General features: G+C 40.3%; 3 protein-coding genes across 3 annotated transcripts; 2 read left to right on the top strand and 1 right to left on the bottom strand.

Moving 5' to 3' along the window:
• Positions 1–61: 61 nt before the first annotated feature.
• On the top strand, positions 62–1,878 carry LOC112466638 (39S ribosomal protein L40, mitochondrial). The gene is made up of 5 exons (XM_025034842.1): positions 62–169; positions 781–864; positions 957–1,127; positions 1,252–1,450; positions 1,574–1,878. Exons 1-5 carry the CDS (start codon positions 96–98, stop codon positions 1,694–1,696), a joined length of 651 nt encoding a protein of 216 aa, XP_024890610.1. The 5' UTR covers positions 62–95; the 3' UTR covers positions 1,697–1,878.
• A 708-nt stretch (positions 1,879–2,586) lies between these two features.
• LOC112466640 (ERAD-associated E3 ubiquitin-protein ligase HRD1B-like) lies at positions 2,587–10,360 on the bottom strand. The gene is made up of 4 exons (XM_025034844.1): positions 9,836–10,360; positions 7,051–7,310; positions 4,021–4,432; positions 2,587–3,543 (listed from the first exon to the last, which is right to left on the bottom strand). Exons 2-4 carry the CDS (start codon positions 7,298–7,300, stop codon positions 3,048–3,050), a joined length of 1,158 nt encoding a protein of 385 aa, XP_024890612.1. The 5' UTR covers positions 7,301–7,310; positions 9,836–10,360; the 3' UTR covers positions 2,587–3,047.
• LOC112466641 (neuroparsin-A-like) lies at positions 6,103–17,200 on the top strand. Its single transcript, XM_025034845.1, has 4 exons — positions 6,103–6,250; positions 14,814–14,882; positions 14,990–15,131; positions 15,880–17,200. The coding sequence occupies exons 2-4, from the start codon at positions 14,830–14,832 to the stop codon at positions 16,069–16,071; spliced, it is 387 nt and encodes a 128-aa protein (XP_024890613.1). The 5' UTR covers positions 6,103–6,250; positions 14,814–14,829; the 3' UTR covers positions 16,072–17,200.
• The last annotated feature ends 331 nt before the right edge of the window (positions 17,201–17,531 follow it).

Raw genomic sequence — 17,531 nt, 5'->3', positions numbered from 1 at the left:
AAGTTAGAATGAAACAAATATATATTTTCTTTCATTCTAACTTATTGCACTAGTTCAGAAGTGCAGCGAAAACGAACAGGCCTCGGTCTGTTTTCATGCAAGTGAGAAGTGTGAGGAGGTTATCCCACAGGAGGATGAGCGTCTTGAATTTGTTGCCTGCGTTATCGCGGTAATTACGCACGATGACATTTTAATTATCTAAATAATAATATTAATCTAAATTCACTGATTGAAATAAATTATTAAATAATAGTTTAAATAATTGGTTTCGATAACATGATTTACGTTGTCGATGTGACTCGACCGTAGATTGTACAGCAACATTAAGGGGATGCTAAAGTGACTCAATTACCGACAATTACAGTCAAAGGTCTAATTTTGAAACGGCTTTATAGATCGCAAAATCCTTTTACAGGAGTAAAGTATAGGTACTAATGAAGGGTGGGAATGTAAAATAATTAGTAATAATTGAAAAAAATTAAAAATGTTGTTACCTCATTTTCTAATATAAACAGTTGTATAAGTAATATGTACGAAATGAAATGTTCCCACCCTTCAGAAGACGTGCACAAACAATAACATACCTTTGAAATTGAGATTGAAAGCCTGGAATAAAAATGAGAGCTTCGAAGAAATTATAACCTATAACCATGTCTATCCTTGTCTATCATCATTGTCTATACAAGGACAGATATAGAATTCGGTCGGTAATACAAACGTCTTTAGGATCCCCTTAAAGTAAGTTTCCCACGAAAATTGATCTGCCGTTTTTTCTTTCAGATTATCGGTGCACGCTATACCTGGCGTTCGAAACATCTCGGCATGCACCAATCCGTTGTATTTCAGAGTTAGCAACGCGCTTTTGTAAGTTGCCATTGTAACATTTCTTACGGTATCTTACATACATATTATAGCGATATACAATCATGTTGTAATCCTCTTTATTCGTTTTATAGAGGAGAACCATTAAAGAAAAAGAAAAGAATAGACCCCGCGATTATCAGGGCACGAGAAGAAAGAAAGAAGAGGAAGTTAGAAAAGCAAATTCGCAGGTTACAGAAGCAAGCTAAGCAACTGAAACCAGTCGACGAGTTGGAAGTGCCATCGAAATTAATAGATGAAAGGCAGTAAGTTTTTCATGCACGCAAGCATATTGTATGAGACAAATTATATGCAGGATGAATATAATTAATGAACAATTTTGTATTGTTCTTATATCTATGATATATTAACTGTGAAAATTGATTTAAGGCAAAGGCTGCGGAAGCTTCCGCCGATATCGGAAGAGGAAGCGGAGTCCAGAGTTTTGTTGCAAAAGGACTGGAACAGATATAAAACTCAACAGCATTTGGTTACCGTTCAGACGATAGATTCTATCTTTTATTCGCAGCAAAAAGCACTCGACGAACTGAGAGCGGAATCAGAAGACCTGTATCAAGAAGCGATACAAGTAATTATTAATTTTACTCGGAGAATTAAACTGAGCATGATTACTTTTTGTCCCGTAGTTATAAATAATTTTCCATAAGAATCTGTTACAGCATAATTTAAATTCATACGTCTATGTTTTTAGATAGATTTAGGGCTTTTACCGTATACAGCGAAAGGTCCGTTAAAAACGCCTGCGATAGAAAATTACGACAGTCCCGATGGCGAATATATAAACACCACTCGGAAGTTTGATGGAGAGGAATGAGCGTTTGATGCTGTACAAAAGAATTTGGAGAGATTTCACTTTACACATAGAGAATACGTACAAATACAACATGTATTTCCAGCTCGAAATATGAATTCATACATTTAATAATGTTACATGAATTCCTGGTAGAATATAGAAAGCGATAGAAGCAAATAAACATTTTAATATAAGAAGAAAAACATTTTTTTCATTTACCGCTCAAGTAAGCGACAAATTACTTAAAAAAAAAACGTATAAGATATTGACAGTTTCAGTGGAATAAGAGTTTATTCTATCTGCCGTAACTCCTGAGAAAATGAAGCTTTGTTAGACTACGTTTTTACATGTCGAATATGAGAATTAGGACTACAGAGAAATCTTTTAATACTATTCGATTTCTTAATTGCATTATCATATGGCTTTTACAAGCTTACTTCATACGATTTCTAAGAAACAAATTGTAGCGTACAAAACTGCGCTATTTTAAAATCCTACTCTATTAACTCTATCGACAATTTGTTGCGAAACAATTTTCCATTATTTCATATTGTAACAAGCTGTTTTGATTCGTGCAAAACGCAATGGAAAAAATACTTAACAAATGTACATATAAATAACGCAGTTCGCAGTTTTTCCCCAACATTACATTAACGATACATTAATGAAAGATAGTAATACAAAATAAGCGTATTTCCATTCGCCGGTTAAAGTTACGAATTAGGTGTCGGTCACGAACTGACCGACATAATAACGTGTAATATATTTTTGTATAATCCTAAAAGTTACACAGAAAAAAAAGTGTTAAATCTATAATCTTGAAATGAGAAAAATTGCCTTAAACGAAGAAAACTTGTTTAAATGAAGGTATTTTATAGTTTAATTAAGAAAAAAAAGTTGAAATTCTTATAAAAAGATTACAGATTCTTGCTTATATGTATACAAGTATATAAGTCTTGATTTAACACATCTTTTTTTCTGTGTATGATGTTGATCTATATCACAGTAAAGTATATCTAAAGGAACATGCATTCCCCAGGCGAATATTACCGATATTCCACAATATCGCAAGCTCTTCCTCCCTCTCTGTTTGATTTCTTTCCTCGAATAATACAAGGGTTCAAGAATGTCGTCCTGAATCTTCTCTTAAACCCTTCAGAAAACTAAAAAGACGCTGTAAATCTTTTCGACGCCAATGACGTCGTAAATCGAAATATATAAAAGACGGCGTAAATCTTCCAGACGCGAAATGTCATCCACATACGTCTCCCTCTTCCCTCGTCTTCTTCGACACGGCGTGTTCCGAGAATCTCGTAAATCTTTCTGGAGGCAATTAAAAGAGTATATATATTTCCCGACGTGTCGTTTAAATCTAGTCGAACTTGAGCTCGCGTTTGCACATGGGACATTTGTCGCTGGTCTTCAAGCATTGTCGCAGACAGTCCGCGTGGAAAAGATGATGGCAGGGTGTCACCCTGGCCTTCGTCATGCCGCACAGGCACACCGCGCACACGTCGTCGAACCTCTCGATTTCCTCGACGGTCGCCTTCCTGTAGCGATTCAGCACCTCGCGTTCCCGTCGCAGCACCGCGCCCGAATTCGCCGCCAGTTCCTTCCATCGCAGATACACGTTCAGATACGTGGCGACCATCAGGAACCTCCAAGAAGCCGACGGCAACAGTAGGACGCTGAAGATCGCCGACATGGCGATCGTGAAGCAACGAAGTATCACCGGCGCGTACAGATTCTCGATGTTCTCCAACGCTTCCAGCTGCAGGAAGCCCAGGATCGTCGGGAACATCTCGACGAAAACTTTCTCCGTCGCCGAATAATAAATCCACGTGATCACTGTGTAGATCATTGAGGGTCTGCAAAATATTGAGATTAAATAATTAAAGAGATCAGAAAGACATACACTGAAAAAAAAATTTTTTCATATTTAAAAAGCCTTACTTGAATACTCCTAACAACATATTTACTTAATATAATCACATATTTATTTAGAATTAGATATTTTTACTTAATTTAAGTAAAGTAAGTAAAGATATCTAATTCTAAATAAATATGTGATTATATTAAGTAAATATGTTGTTAGGAGTATTCAAATAAGGCTTTTTAAATATAAAAAAATTTTTTTTCAGTGTACAGATACTTAATTATTATACAAATCGGAATTATTAATTTTCTTTGGAAAACACAAAATATAAGTAGAGAAATTACTATCTCAACAAATCTACGAAAAATTGAAAGCAAACTTAATAATATTAATTATATAACAAGCAGAGGGACAATTGTGATATTCTTAATCATTTATGTGGATCAGAGATCCCGATTAAGTTTCTCACTTGTAGTTATCAAGACCTTGCTCCAGTCCGAACACGAGAAGCATGAAGGTCAGTGTGACGACGAACGTCACCGCCTTGGTCCACTCGAGCACGATCTTGGTGGCCGACATCGCGAGATGCTTGATCTTGGATCGCTCAGTCAGGGTGACGTATGGCGACCAGTCCTCCTTCTGGATCAGCTCCTTGATGTAGCTCACACAGTAGGCTATCACGTTGTAGAACATAAGCGTGTACAGGCAGGTCAGCCTCTGCTGCGGCAGCAGCACCTTGTCGGCCAGGATCAGGAACACTATCTGGTTCGCCATGACGGAGAGATTGCGCATCTTTAGGAAGAGATTCTCCGCGCGGTCCACCGGCGCGTACAGCCGTCTCAGGAAGCGATTCAAGGGATGCCAGGCTCTCTTGGCTCCATCTTTTAACATCGTAACATAATCCATACAAAATGAGGAATTTAATTCTTTGCCTCGATGCAGAATACGCGGGGATTTAATTTCCTCGATGCAAAATGAAGAATTTAATTTCACCTTGATGCAAAATAAAAATATTATTTTTGCCTCAATACAAAGAACAGAGATTTAATTTTGCTTCGCGCCTCCATTAATGGTCAAAGAATGTTGACGTAAAAATAATTTGTAATTGTTGTGTTAGGAACTCGAAAGGCGACTTTTATTTAAACGTTCAGTAGAGAACGGGACGGGTCTCTTGACGGTTCTTCATACAAAAGGGAACAAGATTAATGCGGTTCTACATGATAACGAAAGAGATCGATGTTCAATCCGGATTTTTCATATCATCGCGCCTTAGAGATATCGGGGATTGGCGTTTATAACTCGAAAATGCAGTCCAGCGCCGAATTTCGAATATTCGCGTTCGAAGGAGCGATTAACTTTAATTTATACTTTGAGATTACAACGTTGAAGAAAGCTTTCTTAATTTATACCTCCAAATTATAACTTGAGAAGCGTGGATTCTCGAAAGGCAATTTTTTACTGTTATAGCTCAAGCCGGCGCGGTGCACCGTCGGCATGATGAAGTAACTAACGCAGATCGATGACTTCAATTTTTATAGCGGCCTTATACAAAAAACGTCTATACGTTGCTATTTACGTTCACCACCAGGCAAAAATCGGATGATCGAGACGAGCGTGAACCCTATATAGTTCGTTCAATCAATATAATCATATTTTGAGGATACAAATCGGCCACGTGACGGAGGCGATTCGTGAAAGATACAACCTGCCTCCGACTGATTCTCGAACGGTAGAACAAAAACCGTTTATAGCCGCTACCGTCCTCATAATTATCAGGGAAGATTATTTTAACGTTTGCGCTGACGAGGCGAGGATATGCGGAGGCGAGCAAAAAAGAAACGCGCAGACACGCGACATCTCGTTATTATTAAATACAAGAACACATTGATATGCGTTCGCCACGGAGATAGATTCCTCCTTCCTCTTCCTCCTTCTCTCTCTCGTCTCGCTCTTTTCCATCGTCACGCTCATCCTTCGCTTCCCGAAGAGGAAAGAGAGCAAAGTTGCAGAGAAGCGATACGATAGGAGCGCGTCATCGTGAGTGATTTTCCAGAGGTGGAACCGACCAACGATCAACCCTTCGTTGAGGATTTTATTGAAGGATGACAGGTTGCTGAATAACATGACAGGGCGTGCTTTACGTTAATAATCGTAAACTTGTTGCCAGCTGATGCTGATAAGCGCGAGCGTGCACCAAAGAGAGAGAGAGAGAGAGAAAGGGGGGGAGCAAAGAAAGAGATAGATAAAGAGAGCGAGAGAGTGAGGGGGAGGGAGAGAAAGAGTTAATTGAGTATAACGTAATTGACGTGGCTTCGATGAATGATCGACTTCATTTTTAGTAACGAGTCCCAAGAGAGAGCCGGCGAGAGAAGATTTGCATATTAATGGACATTGGACGTCAGTCAGGACGAGTCACCGACGACATGGCGGTGCAGGACGAGACAAGGACGGATGCTGGAGGAGGCGACGTAGCGGTGTGCGGCTACGTGGAACCCGTAGGATTTCACATGGCAACCGAAGGATCTCCCATCCCCCGGTTGGAAGACATCAGGACGGAGGGCCTGCCTCTGCTACCTATAAAACTAACCGCGCTCCGTCTCCGGCCGTGCATTGAGCGACTTGACGTCTGCGCGACAAGGATCATCGCCGATTAGTGACGAGACCAACGGTATAGGCAGCGAGAGGATTCTAGAGTTCAGGTGAGTGCGCGAGGACAACGGTCGTGGTAGACGCGACCTAGGCCAATTCCTCGCGAAGCTCGCGGAACGCGGCTACTTCTGCACTACTCGATTTGTATAGTTTGAACCAATTGACATGTACTACTAATGTTACACTGTCATTCATAGTGTCGAATTTAACTCAACTTCGATCGTTTTTAAACACTTCTATAGATCGCCATTGTTCCTACTCAATACGTCGTTAATTTAATTAAACTATGTGAAGTTAAAATAATACTACTTTTTGTTAAATTTCGACACATATGGTAGTTAAAAATAACAAAATGTTATTTAACTCAGGGTATTAGTTTAACTTTCATCTTTTAATATTTAACTGTGTACGCGTTATCATACACTGATTGCGAGTACAATGTTCTAATTAATCCGTTCCGATCCGTCCGTATCGATTCAGCTGAGATTGAAACATATCACGATGCTACATTATACCGCGATTTAAATGTTATTTTTTATAAATTAAAAAGTGGACTACCTATATGATTAAAAATCCTACATCCATATCATCTGAAAAAACCGTTAAATTTTTTTTTAAATAAAATTCAGCTTTAGCCGATGTCGTCTCGGAGCTAAAGAGAGAACCATTGCATTGGTGATCTCGTTGTTAAAAATTCATTTCGAATTCCGAAAAGCGATATTCTAGAAGAAAAATGATTCAGATCACAAGGATCTGGAGTGGAAAAGTCGGTTTCCCAGTTTAGTTTGAAGATAAAATCGAGAAGCTAATGTGGATGTGGAGAGGTCAGTGTCGGAGTATCCGTTCGTACCTTTGGCCGCCTCGGCGAGAGTCTTGAGGGTCGGGACCGGGTACCTGTAATTCGCGCTTAAGACGACCGGCAGGACGAGGGCTGAATACAGGACCGGTGCGGGCGACGGCAGAAGCGGCAGCGGGCCGCGCGGGCAATAGGGCAGAAGAAGAACCGCGCTTAGAAGGCAGACACTTTGCGCCGTTTTCTCCTTGTCGACCGTCAGCGAGTTCGCGCGGACGCGACGCCTCACGCGCGCTATCATACCCATCTCGTCAATCCTGAAATTAAACAAGAAAAATATAGATTTTTTTTCGTCAATATCAATTTCAAGAGTTTGTAGGTTTTTTTTAATTTCTTCTCTCTGAACATCAAACACACAATAATTTTGAGAGCCTCCCCGATCTTTGTATATTTATCCGCAGTCTAGTATGCGTTGCTTATTTATTACTCTTCGGGAACGTATACTTTGACGTTGTATAACTAGCAGAAATGATATAATCAAATAGTTTCTCTTCTTCCAACCGGTTATCCTCGATGTACGGAATTCCGTCTCATTTTTCTCGCGAAGAAGCCGTCCAAATTTCAAATATTGAATTATTATAAAATTTTAGAACGTGGTTTTCGAAAATGTTATTTATAAATTAAATTTTTTCTCTTTCTTCATAAAATTTCGCACGTTGCGTAAGCATCTGTAACATCATACATCAAGAGAAATGCAATATCAAATACCTCAATTGAATCGTGCAACAAATCAAACGTGTTCTTCGAAATTTTATCTTATCATTTATAAAATTAATTAAAAGTCACATATCTATGTACTACATTATAGCAATCATATTTATTATTATCGCTGCGAATTATCTAATATCCTCAGGTAGTTTTTTTTTTTTATCGATTGTTTCGTTAGGATGCATAGACATTTTTTGAAGAACGATCAATAAACGGTAAACCAAGTTCAATTAATAAAGTCTAATACATTAATCGCAAGCTTGGAAAATTCGCTAATTGCTTAACGACAAGCTCGGAATTCCGAGAGGAGAACGACATTGAGCTCAAATGAGCTCGATCAGCGTGCCATGCCGCCAGAAATCGTTCGCATCGCGTCGCTCTTGGCAAGTCGTCTAACGTAGATCTTCAAATCTTCTGCATCACGCGGCTTCTCTATATCGGACGCACTTCAACCTATTTCTAACCGCGAGACGCCTCTCTTCACGCAAAGATTTGTGCCTTCTCTCTTTCCCTCTTACTCTTTCTTGAGCGAGGAAGAGAAAGCGATGTGCTTCCGTTTCGCTTTCACGGTTTACCATACCAATCGTTCTGTTTCTGTATATTTATAGTCTGGTATGCGTGATTTGTTTGTTATCCTTTGAGAATTGGGAACCGCCTATATTTCTTGACGTGAGGGGGGGGGGGACAGTACAGACGATAATTAAATAGTTCATTTTCCTCCGACTGATTTTTTCTCGAGAAAATCAGTCCATCTCACCTCTCTCGCGAGGAAATCGTCCAATTTCATGAATTGGAATTATTAGGTATTATTATAAAATTTTAACTCGCACATGCGGTTCGCGAAATATGACTAATATACTTATTAATTAATTAAAATGTTTCTTTTTCTTGGCAAAATTTTGCACATCCATGATGACGCACGTGAAGAGACACACGTCAGATGATTCGATGAGGTATACATTGGTCAATGTAAAAATGCGGGGGCAACGTGGCACGTTTGGCACAAATTTCGAAAATTGCATTTTGTGGTTGACACACAATGTTTTGGTTGGGTCAGCAGTTAATAGTAAACATGTTTGTTCGACTTCCGGTGCAAATCTAAAGTGCACGTGCATCGAAAATATTGATCCTGAATCGTTAACAGACGACGACACTTACCACGCGCGTATAAAAGTCGGCTGCTTTCGAATTTTGTCGCAAAGATATCAAAAAAGGTGCAATTTTGATTTCGAATTTTAACGATAAATCTGATTTTCCTTCGTTTTGCTTTGATTTATTCTTCTTGCAACTTAATTGGAAATTCGTTTTACCGCGTGAGTCTCGCCTTTTAAGAAAATGCCTAAAAATAACAGGAGGCAATGTGAAAAATTTCACAAACAGTTTATTTCATAATTCAAAGAGGTATTAAATAGAAATGAAAACATAGGTCATATACGTCAAAGCATATTTAGTGCCAAACGTGCCTACCTATCCGATTGTTGCTCCACGTCTACATTGAAGGTGATCTGTGTACGAAGTAAATAAGACGCAGAATCAGACGCCGCATTTAGCTCAAACCACGCGATGGGAATCTTTAAATATGCAATCATCACAGGCCCGAGGCAATCGGTTCTACGATACGTTTGCCTCGTCCGAGACACGTGTTTACTCTTAATTCTTTATTAAATTTCTTTTACGAATTAATTACCATGAGGTGACTCTGATTATTATTCGTTTCTGATTCTATAATCTTCTCAATGTATCAAAATTTAAATTAAACTGCAACGTTAAAATGGTAAAAAGAGAGAATTACTTGCATTCACACTGATACTATAGACACATAATTATAAGCTAACATAACGTAACATCTTTCTTATATTTAATTTTATTCCAATTGTGATCTTATACTGGTTACATACATATCTAACAGTCAGTCAGAGATTTTAAAGAATAAAATTGCATTCAAAATTAAAACATACGACTTCGTACAATATATATTGATTTTTTGATATTTATACATGCAAAACACATAATTTGATTGTTAGAATTAGAACGGATTGAACAAATAAATATCGAAGGTGCCCCAGCTACTCACTTTGAAACGACGATGAAGGGGTATTCAACTCTTCACGAGACAATCGCGAATTTCGGGAACCGAATTTTTTCTCCTTCTCTCTGAAAATCCTTTAGCTCTTCCGTATTATCGAGACTCGAGATTCACTTTCAAAAGATATGTCTTTGCGGGGTCTCACTATGGAACGACTTCGCCGCTGCCGTTTGTTTGATCGCACACGTCCAAAACGAATGCTAACTGGTACGAGACTGACCGTCCAGTCGGTCTTTGTACTAGCGGAGCAACGAAATAAGACGATGTGTGTACGTGAATACGTGCATGTGACAGAAAATGAGCGAGAGAGAGAGAGAGAGAGAAAGAAAACGAAAGAGTGGAGAAGGGATGGGATAAAAGGGTGGCAGAAGAGGGAAGAGATATAATCAGAAAATAAGAAACGGAGAGAACAAAGAGTGGAGGATGAAGAGATCTAACGGTGCTGAGGAAGATATATAAAAATAAATAAAGGAGAGACCGCAGCGAAAGATAAAGAGAAGAGACAGGACCAACGGGGCGGGTGCGAATACTGCGAATAGAGGAAGAAGAGTATAGACGACGAAACGGAGGAGAAAAGAGCGCGAGATAGGGAGAGGGAGAATTTGGCATCTGCGTCGAGCAACGCAAATTTCTTCGGCTATTCTTAGCAGGCAGAGGCGCGATGTCGCGTCTCATCGGAACGCGAATGTTTTCCGAACCGCGAAAGCTCCCTCGCGGATTTTCTCTACGCGTTATACCCCTACACGATCCGGCTGAATGGAGAACGCGCAGTCCTGTAAAATCATTCGTGATTTTCGACTCGCTATATATGGCAGAGTCACGCTTACAAGCTGTCAGACTGACCATTCGCGATAATCAGAACTTCCCGACTTGGATTTTTTTATCGCCTATCATCTTATATGTATTTTATGATTTAGCTACGAGTTTTAAAGACCGTGATTTCCTGAGATTGAAAATTTTGCGTCCAAGAATTAAATATTCTGTAAATATTAAATTTAAAAATTACAAAAATTCTATCATGACTTATTTATTTCTTTTTTTTTTCAGCCACGTGCAAAATGTACCGTGTAAAATATTTCAATACTTTGGGCTTATGTGTCATGAAACATTTTCCTCTAAACTGCTATCATAAATATTTATATCGCGCGTAAAATAATGATATTAAAATTTATGTATATTAATTATGTATATTAATTATGCACCCGCAATGAAGCAATGAAACTATAAAAAAAAACACGAAGCCATTTACACACGCGCAAAATAAATCTGTGGCGAAATTATTTCGGGCTAAATTCGAAGGGTTAATCACACCGTGAATTCATTGAGAATTCCATGCGCCGAATTTCAACGTTGTCTGACGATGCGCGTCATTCACTACTGTCGCGGAGAGCACGATTTTAACCGATGATTCCGCTGATTCCTAGTACCGATGATTGCGTCGATGTGACCACGGAAACATCAATACGCGCGACCGCCACGTGAGATTAGTTCCGGTGCAATAGTGCCAGCGAAAATAAACAGCGACATTTATTGTTTCTTAAAGAAACGTGGGCCGTATTTGTGCGCCACGTTCCAATTCTTATTTATTTAACACGGAGATTGCACTCGTATATATTAAACGTAGCGGAGTCGCGTTTAGCGCGCGCGTTGGCAGCTTCAAAATTTCTCTTGTTCGCATTTACACGGTGTTCGCTTTTCTTTTCTAGTAACGCACGAAATCGGTTTATATAGCCTAAGAATCGGAAATTGGATTTTGAATACCTGCATGTTGCACGTGTCATTGACCCGGTTCTCGCGGCACGTATGTTTTCACTCATCGAGAGGGAATCGGCCAGCCGTCCGCGTCGTCTGGGATAGCTAATTTTACGCCGTCTCCCAGCGAAATTTAGAAAGACTCCGCGGTTCGACGCAATGACCCACAATGAGAAGGATGTAGCATCTCCGCAAATAATCAGCGGTCGCGCTTTTGTGCACCCCGAAAAGCGTGATATTCTTTCGTTCCCGCAGCTCCCTCTCAAACAAAAGGCCGCGAACACGCAAACCGAACGTAGCCGGTGTCTGCGCGAGACGAAAATATTGCACAAGACGCGCCGTCTGACGCCATATCTGCATTTCCATTATCTTATTTTAATAATGATTTTTTTTTGTGGAAACATGCGCCGATTGCGCATTTGCTGACACGGCTCGAGATACACGATATTAGAACAGCGCATATATAGATGCGCTGACACGAATAACAAATATTGTTCGCGGAATTCGCGGAAAAAATAATTACGGCGCGTTCAGGATCGTACTTTGGGTTCGTGCATCTCCGAGAGAGTCCAAAGAGAAAAGACAGTGATAAATACGGGATTAGAAGGTCGAATCAGTGTTGTTTTATCATATTTATTGCGCTTTTAGAGGGATCAAAGTCTCCAATTGCAATATTTATATAGCGGCAGGAAGATTATTATTCTGGACTCCGAAAATAATGACCTACAAACATATATAGATAAGATTGCGACACAATTATACAAAACAAGGAAGTTAATAGATAAGGATTACTGCATAATAGATAAGGAAGACAAATGCAAGATAAAGTAAATTCTTTTTTTTTGTCGCACCCACATTTGCGCTCGCCGAAACAGAACAACGGAGTAAAGGAGGCCGCGAGATTCGAGTATCAATGCTGAGTCAGCCGGCGCAATTTCCTTGTTTATGAACGGATGTTTATGAACAGTCGTGGGAGGGAAGAAGGGAAGCCTTGTTCGGCGGAAAGTGGATCATGTGGCCGCGCAAAATGTTTGTGTTTATTATTAGCACAATCGGACAGAATAGCGGGAGTGATCCGCTTGTTTGCTTTTACTCCGAGAAACAACGCGTCTTTTCGGCCAACGAACCCGGGGAGAGTTTAAAAAATCCACCTCTCGAATTTGTTTAGCGCAAAGAGATTCCGCAAAGTCGCACGGTCAGATCGCGTGTGACCGGCGAACCGCGGTTAATGCAAATTAGGATTTTATTTATTTAATCTTACTGTTATAAATTCTGAATTATCAAAGTTTACGCTGAACGCACAGTTACGACAGTCCGAGAAAAATAACCGATAAATCGGTAAACAAAAACAAAGTAAAGATGAGAAACTAATCGCATTAATGACATATTAATGAGACTAATCATGTATGTTGTGGCTGCATCATCTATTATACCGATAAATATCGTTAATTAAAAATCACCTTATCTCAGCCTTACTTTCACCGCGTCGGGAGATTGCGGAACTTATTGCTGTGCAGTCCGACTTTCCCGGTCGCTTTTAATTTCTCTCGAACTCGGACCGTCTTACGCCGTTCTGAATTTCTAGCAAGCTTTGATAAGCGCTCGATCGAAGGGGGATGGCAGATGCATCAGCGGCGAAGGAAAACAATTGGACCCGTTCCTAAGGCGAAGGAGTTCGGCAATGGTACGCCTTGGTTCGGTTGCCCTTTCGCTCTTCTACATTTATCGATAAATCACGCCCCGCGTCACGGAGTCACGGAGGCTGCGACTAAACCGTTTCGCTATATGCAGAGTGGGGACCATCGTGGCGATGTGGGACATCAGTTTTGCCCGTTTAATTCGCGCGACGAGTCGCCGGCACGAACGCTTTTCCGCGGTTCTCGCATCGCGACTGCAGTATCATTATCGTCATTATTATCGTTATCATCATCATCATCATTATCATCATCATCATCCATCATCATCATGTTTTTGTTCACTAGCGTTTCCATGGAATAAATAGTATAATCGTGAATCTCTACAGACATGTTAGAGCATCATATAGATTCTACTTCATTGTAGATATGTCACGGTTGATTCTTCACGCTACATTTGATGGCCGTATGTCTTGAAGTGCCTTTATGTCAGACACTGAAGTGCGCATCACCTGGTGTGTTTGTGTTTTGGCGAATCTATCGAGATCCACGCATTTTTTATTCTTCAACTCCTGGATATATGTCGTAAGGTAACACGCGACCTTCTGGCGGATAGAAGAACGCCCTTCGATCTCTTACCCAGACTTAATTATATATACGTGCGTTTTCTCGAACGAATATAATTGGATTCTGCAGCGAATCATTTGTACAACACATTTTTGGTGTACCTTGGAGAAAAAGAAAGAGGAAGAGAAGGCCCGAAATACCATTCGCCCTACGTGCTCGCGCTGCAAACATGTAGCAGCTATATAGTGGCACATTGGCGATGAGAGATCGATTTTGCTGGCACGCTGATATCTACCTCCTCGATATTTCTGTCGATTCTGTGCCGGATTGCTGCGCATAATGCCGAGACACTGAAGCGGGGTGATTGAACTCGGTAACTAGAAAGATAATCCGCATCCGTGGCGTTGCGATAATTGGGATTTATGAGAAAATCATTAGTTATTATTTTAAAAAGTAAGACAAATTATTTCCTACGAGAAGCAACCGATTAATTATTAATCATCCTTTACAAAGGAATTATATTCTGCGTAATCAAAATGGCATAAATGGAACTCGCATTGATATTTGATACGAACCGCGAAAGTCGTTAATTAAGCTAATCAATGAAAACGCAAGGCCGCTTCAGCAGTGTTAAATTGATAAATGTGTCGGAAATGCACTTTTAGTTAATAACTATCGCGAGGCATTGTCATAAATGACAAAAATAATGAATTTTTATCTTTAGTGTAAATTTTATTTTTTTTCCTCGTTATTTAATTCATGCTCCGGCCGCTTTTCGAGATACTGTAGATTCATTCAACTATTATAATTGTAAACACAAGGATCGCCGTCTTCATTATCGAGATAAAGGAAAGGTTCGAAAGATTGATACGTAAAAAGATAATGGTTTAGACATATCTAAGGGTTTTATTCTCAAACAAGAATTTCATCGATTTGATTTTACACCAGCTCGTGTAAAATTCTATATGAAAAGAAAAGCACGGCGATTCACGTACACGTCATCTCTGTTTCAGATCGGCGCGGATCACCATGCTTACCTTCCAACTTATTCACGCAATCGTCCTCCTGGCCGCGATCTTCCTGTAAGTATTAAAAACAACGTGTGATAACGAAGTATAAATAATGAATAAAGTTTTACGCAATTATTAAAATGTTACGGCAATTAACGTGATTCTGATAATGTTTCCAGGATCGACAAGTGCCACGCTTATCCCGCGATCGCACAACGGCACGAGGCAAGACCGATGTGTGAGAGCTGCGGCGACCAGTGCGATCAGTGCGAGTTCGGTGTCACAACGTCAACCCTCTGCGGTGTCTCGGAATGCCGAAAAGTGAGTAAGAACGCCCGATTAACGATTACACAATAATACGACACGTTGTCCCGCTACAGAAGATCGTCTTTAACCCTTAAATGCCCCCTGGGGTCCAGCGGACCCCAGACCCTTTACAATGATATATTTTCAAATATTCTTGCCAAAAATGGAGCTCATATATGCTCCCATTGATGATAGTTGAGTGATTGACCTACACGTTCGTACACTTAGCAGTACTCAGTTTACTTTAATTTTTTATACTATGTTGAAATTGAAATTTTAACAATATGAGCATTTTATTCTCTTTTCAAAGCCTTGAACAACATTGAAAAAAATTGTCATAACTAAAGATAAAAAAAGCAATGAGTAAGGAGACATTTTTCATGCTGGGGTCTTTTAGACCCCTCATGTCATTTACGAGATTCTTGAGAGATGTGGCATTTAAGGGTTAAGTACCGTCCCAAAATTCAAGATTTACTATAAAGTTGAATAAAATTTCGGTTTTATTTTTTATTTAAAGTTTCGTATATTCGAAGCTCAAGTCACAGTCAGATTTCGGGTTATGTTACAGTTTTTTATTTAACAAAAATTTCATTTATTTTATACAAAATTTATTTGACGTTACAAAATTTAACATAAATTCGCGCAATTTTTATTTCTGTCTTTATCCTCGACGTTTCGTTGGTCCCGATTTGGGAGGTCGATGAGAATTCCACAAGTGCGCGACGCTTTCGCGGTTATTCTTATCGGCGCCGATTTACCGTAGGGCCCCGGGCAGATTTGCGGCGGGCCAAGCGAGTCCTGGGGCGTGTGCGGCGACGGACTGATCTGCAGTTGCAACCGATGCACCGGCTGCAGCGTCGACAACCTCACGTGCTTCGCGAACACCTGTCTGCCCCATCAGAGCCTGGAGACGCGGAGCTATCTCACGGATATCTTCGGCAGAATCGCCAAGTAAACGGATATACCCAACCTGACCCCCGGATGGACGAAGAGGACGACGGATGGATGAGAAGGCGATCGAATGTGAGAGGTGCGAATGTGAAATGGGAAAAGTGGAGAGAAACGCGGATATATATTAGTAATTTTCCGAATTATTTATTGCATTTCACGATGTAATCTCATTAGGTATCTGCCAATTGTGATAGACAACTTGTCGGAGCCCGTCTCTATCATCTCCCCCCGCCCCTCTTCCCCCCTTTCCCCCAGGAGACGACGGTGCCTTTTGTCCGTGTATAATGGCATTTCTGTGATTTTTTTAATTACTATGTTATCCCTGCCTTTGTACACGCACGTCTCATATAATAAAACGCGCGCCCGTGTCCGCGCGCTCAGCGAGCGTGCGTCGCCGGCTAGATTGATCTCGTGAGATGTTCGATGAATCATCGTGCATGGTTCTTGGCTGTGAAAGATAGAGGTAGCGAGGGATGATCGACGGGATCTACGATTGCGTTTCCCACGCCGGGAAACACCGAAGAGCCGGGACTCTCCGGACTCTCTGCCGAGAGTCGAAAAGCGTCGCGGTGCAAAGCCGGATTGCAGAAAAATGACGCTGAGAACGAAGTGAGCGAGAAAGATACAAAAGCCCTCCCCCCCTTCCCATATCCCTTTCCCACCCCGTGAAACAGTTAATTTGACATTCCGATTTGACATTTTAATTACATTATATATATATTCACGAAAGCTATATCGACACTTCGCATTTATCTTAATATTTATTTTTAATTAATGTCGACGCGTTCAGTTCTTTGAAGAGCGTCGCAGGGAGAGTGGGATCTCCCTGCGAGACGACGGATCTCCCGATAAAGCGCGCTCGCTTAGATAAATATTATCAGTATGTCAATACCGTTGCCTCTCACTAACTGACTGTTACTAATATTTATTAATAAACGCAAAAAAAATAGCTAAATATAGTCAACTTTTTCATCGGCACTTTTCTCGCGCCGATTAGTCATCCATAAAACGCCTCAGGAACGGCGAGTACCTTTTTAGCGCAGCTCTCGATTAATCCTGCGAAAACTGGACACGAATGTTTCGACGAACGCCGCCCTATGTAACGGACAACAGAATAAAATTGGTTGCATTCACGTGCGCGTCATTGACGTTACCTTCCCTCATCCCGGATTAATTCGTTTATCCGCGCTCTTGAACGGGACCGGCCTGCTTCATGCGCAACGCGCTGAAATGGTTTGTTTATGCCGACGATAAATGAAGATAACTCTCAGCTGTTTGCAAGTAAAAGCGTTCTTCCGCATCTTCTAGATTCGGTATCGCCTCTTCTTTTATTTTAAATATATACTTTTTATTGATATTTATCAGCATCTTTGGAATTTCTTATTTTTTAAAGAAAACTTGATGTCAAATTACAAACATAAATTAATTAAAATTAAAGGTATTAAAGCATCTCATACCTATATT

Source organism: Temnothorax curvispinosus, unplaced genomic scaffold (assembly GCF_003070985.1).
Source record: "Temnothorax curvispinosus isolate PA1 unplaced genomic scaffold, ASM307098v1 QBEX01016430.1, whole genome shotgun sequence".
Lineage (NCBI taxonomy): Eukaryota > Metazoa > Arthropoda > Insecta > Hymenoptera > Formicidae > Temnothorax > Temnothorax curvispinosus.
This window is presented reverse-complemented; position numbering and strand designations above follow the sequence as displayed.

Bases quoted from the DNA above. Each gene is read 5' to 3' on its own strand.
- LOC112466638 (XM_025034842.1), top strand. From the start codon at position 96: ATGCAAGTGAGAAGTGTGAGGAGGTTATCCCACAGGAGGATGAGCGTC. The intron at 1,128-1,251 runs GTAAGTTTTTCA...AATTGATTTAAG, and splicing joins AAATTAATAGATGAAAGGCA to GCAAAGGCTGCGGAAGCTTC. The intron at 1,451-1,573 runs GTAATTATTAAT...CTATGTTTTTAG, and splicing joins TGTATCAAGAAGCGATACAA to ATAGATTTAGGGCTTTTACC.
- LOC112466640 (XM_025034844.1), bottom strand. From the start codon at position 7,300: ATGGGTATGATAGCGCGCGTGAGGCGTCGCGTCCGCGCGAACTCGCTG. The intron at 4,433-7,050 runs GTACGAACGGAT...CGATGTTAAAAG, and splicing joins TCTCGCCGAGGCGGCCAAAG to ATGGAGCCAAGAGAGCCTGG. The intron at 3,544-4,020 runs GTGAGAAACTTA...AATATTTTGCAG, and splicing joins CAAGGTCTTGATAACTACAA to ACCCTCAATGATCTACACAG.
- LOC112466641 (XM_025034845.1), top strand. From the start codon at position 14,830: ATGCTTACCTTCCAACTTATTCACGCAATCGTCCTCCTGGCCGCGATC. The intron at 14,883-14,989 runs GTAAGTATTAAA...TAATGTTTCCAG, and splicing joins CTCCTGGCCGCGATCTTCCT to GATCGACAAGTGCCACGCTT. The intron at 15,132-15,879 runs GTGAGTAAGAAC...GATTTACCGTAG, and splicing joins GTGTCTCGGAATGCCGAAAA to GGCCCCGGGCAGATTTGCGG.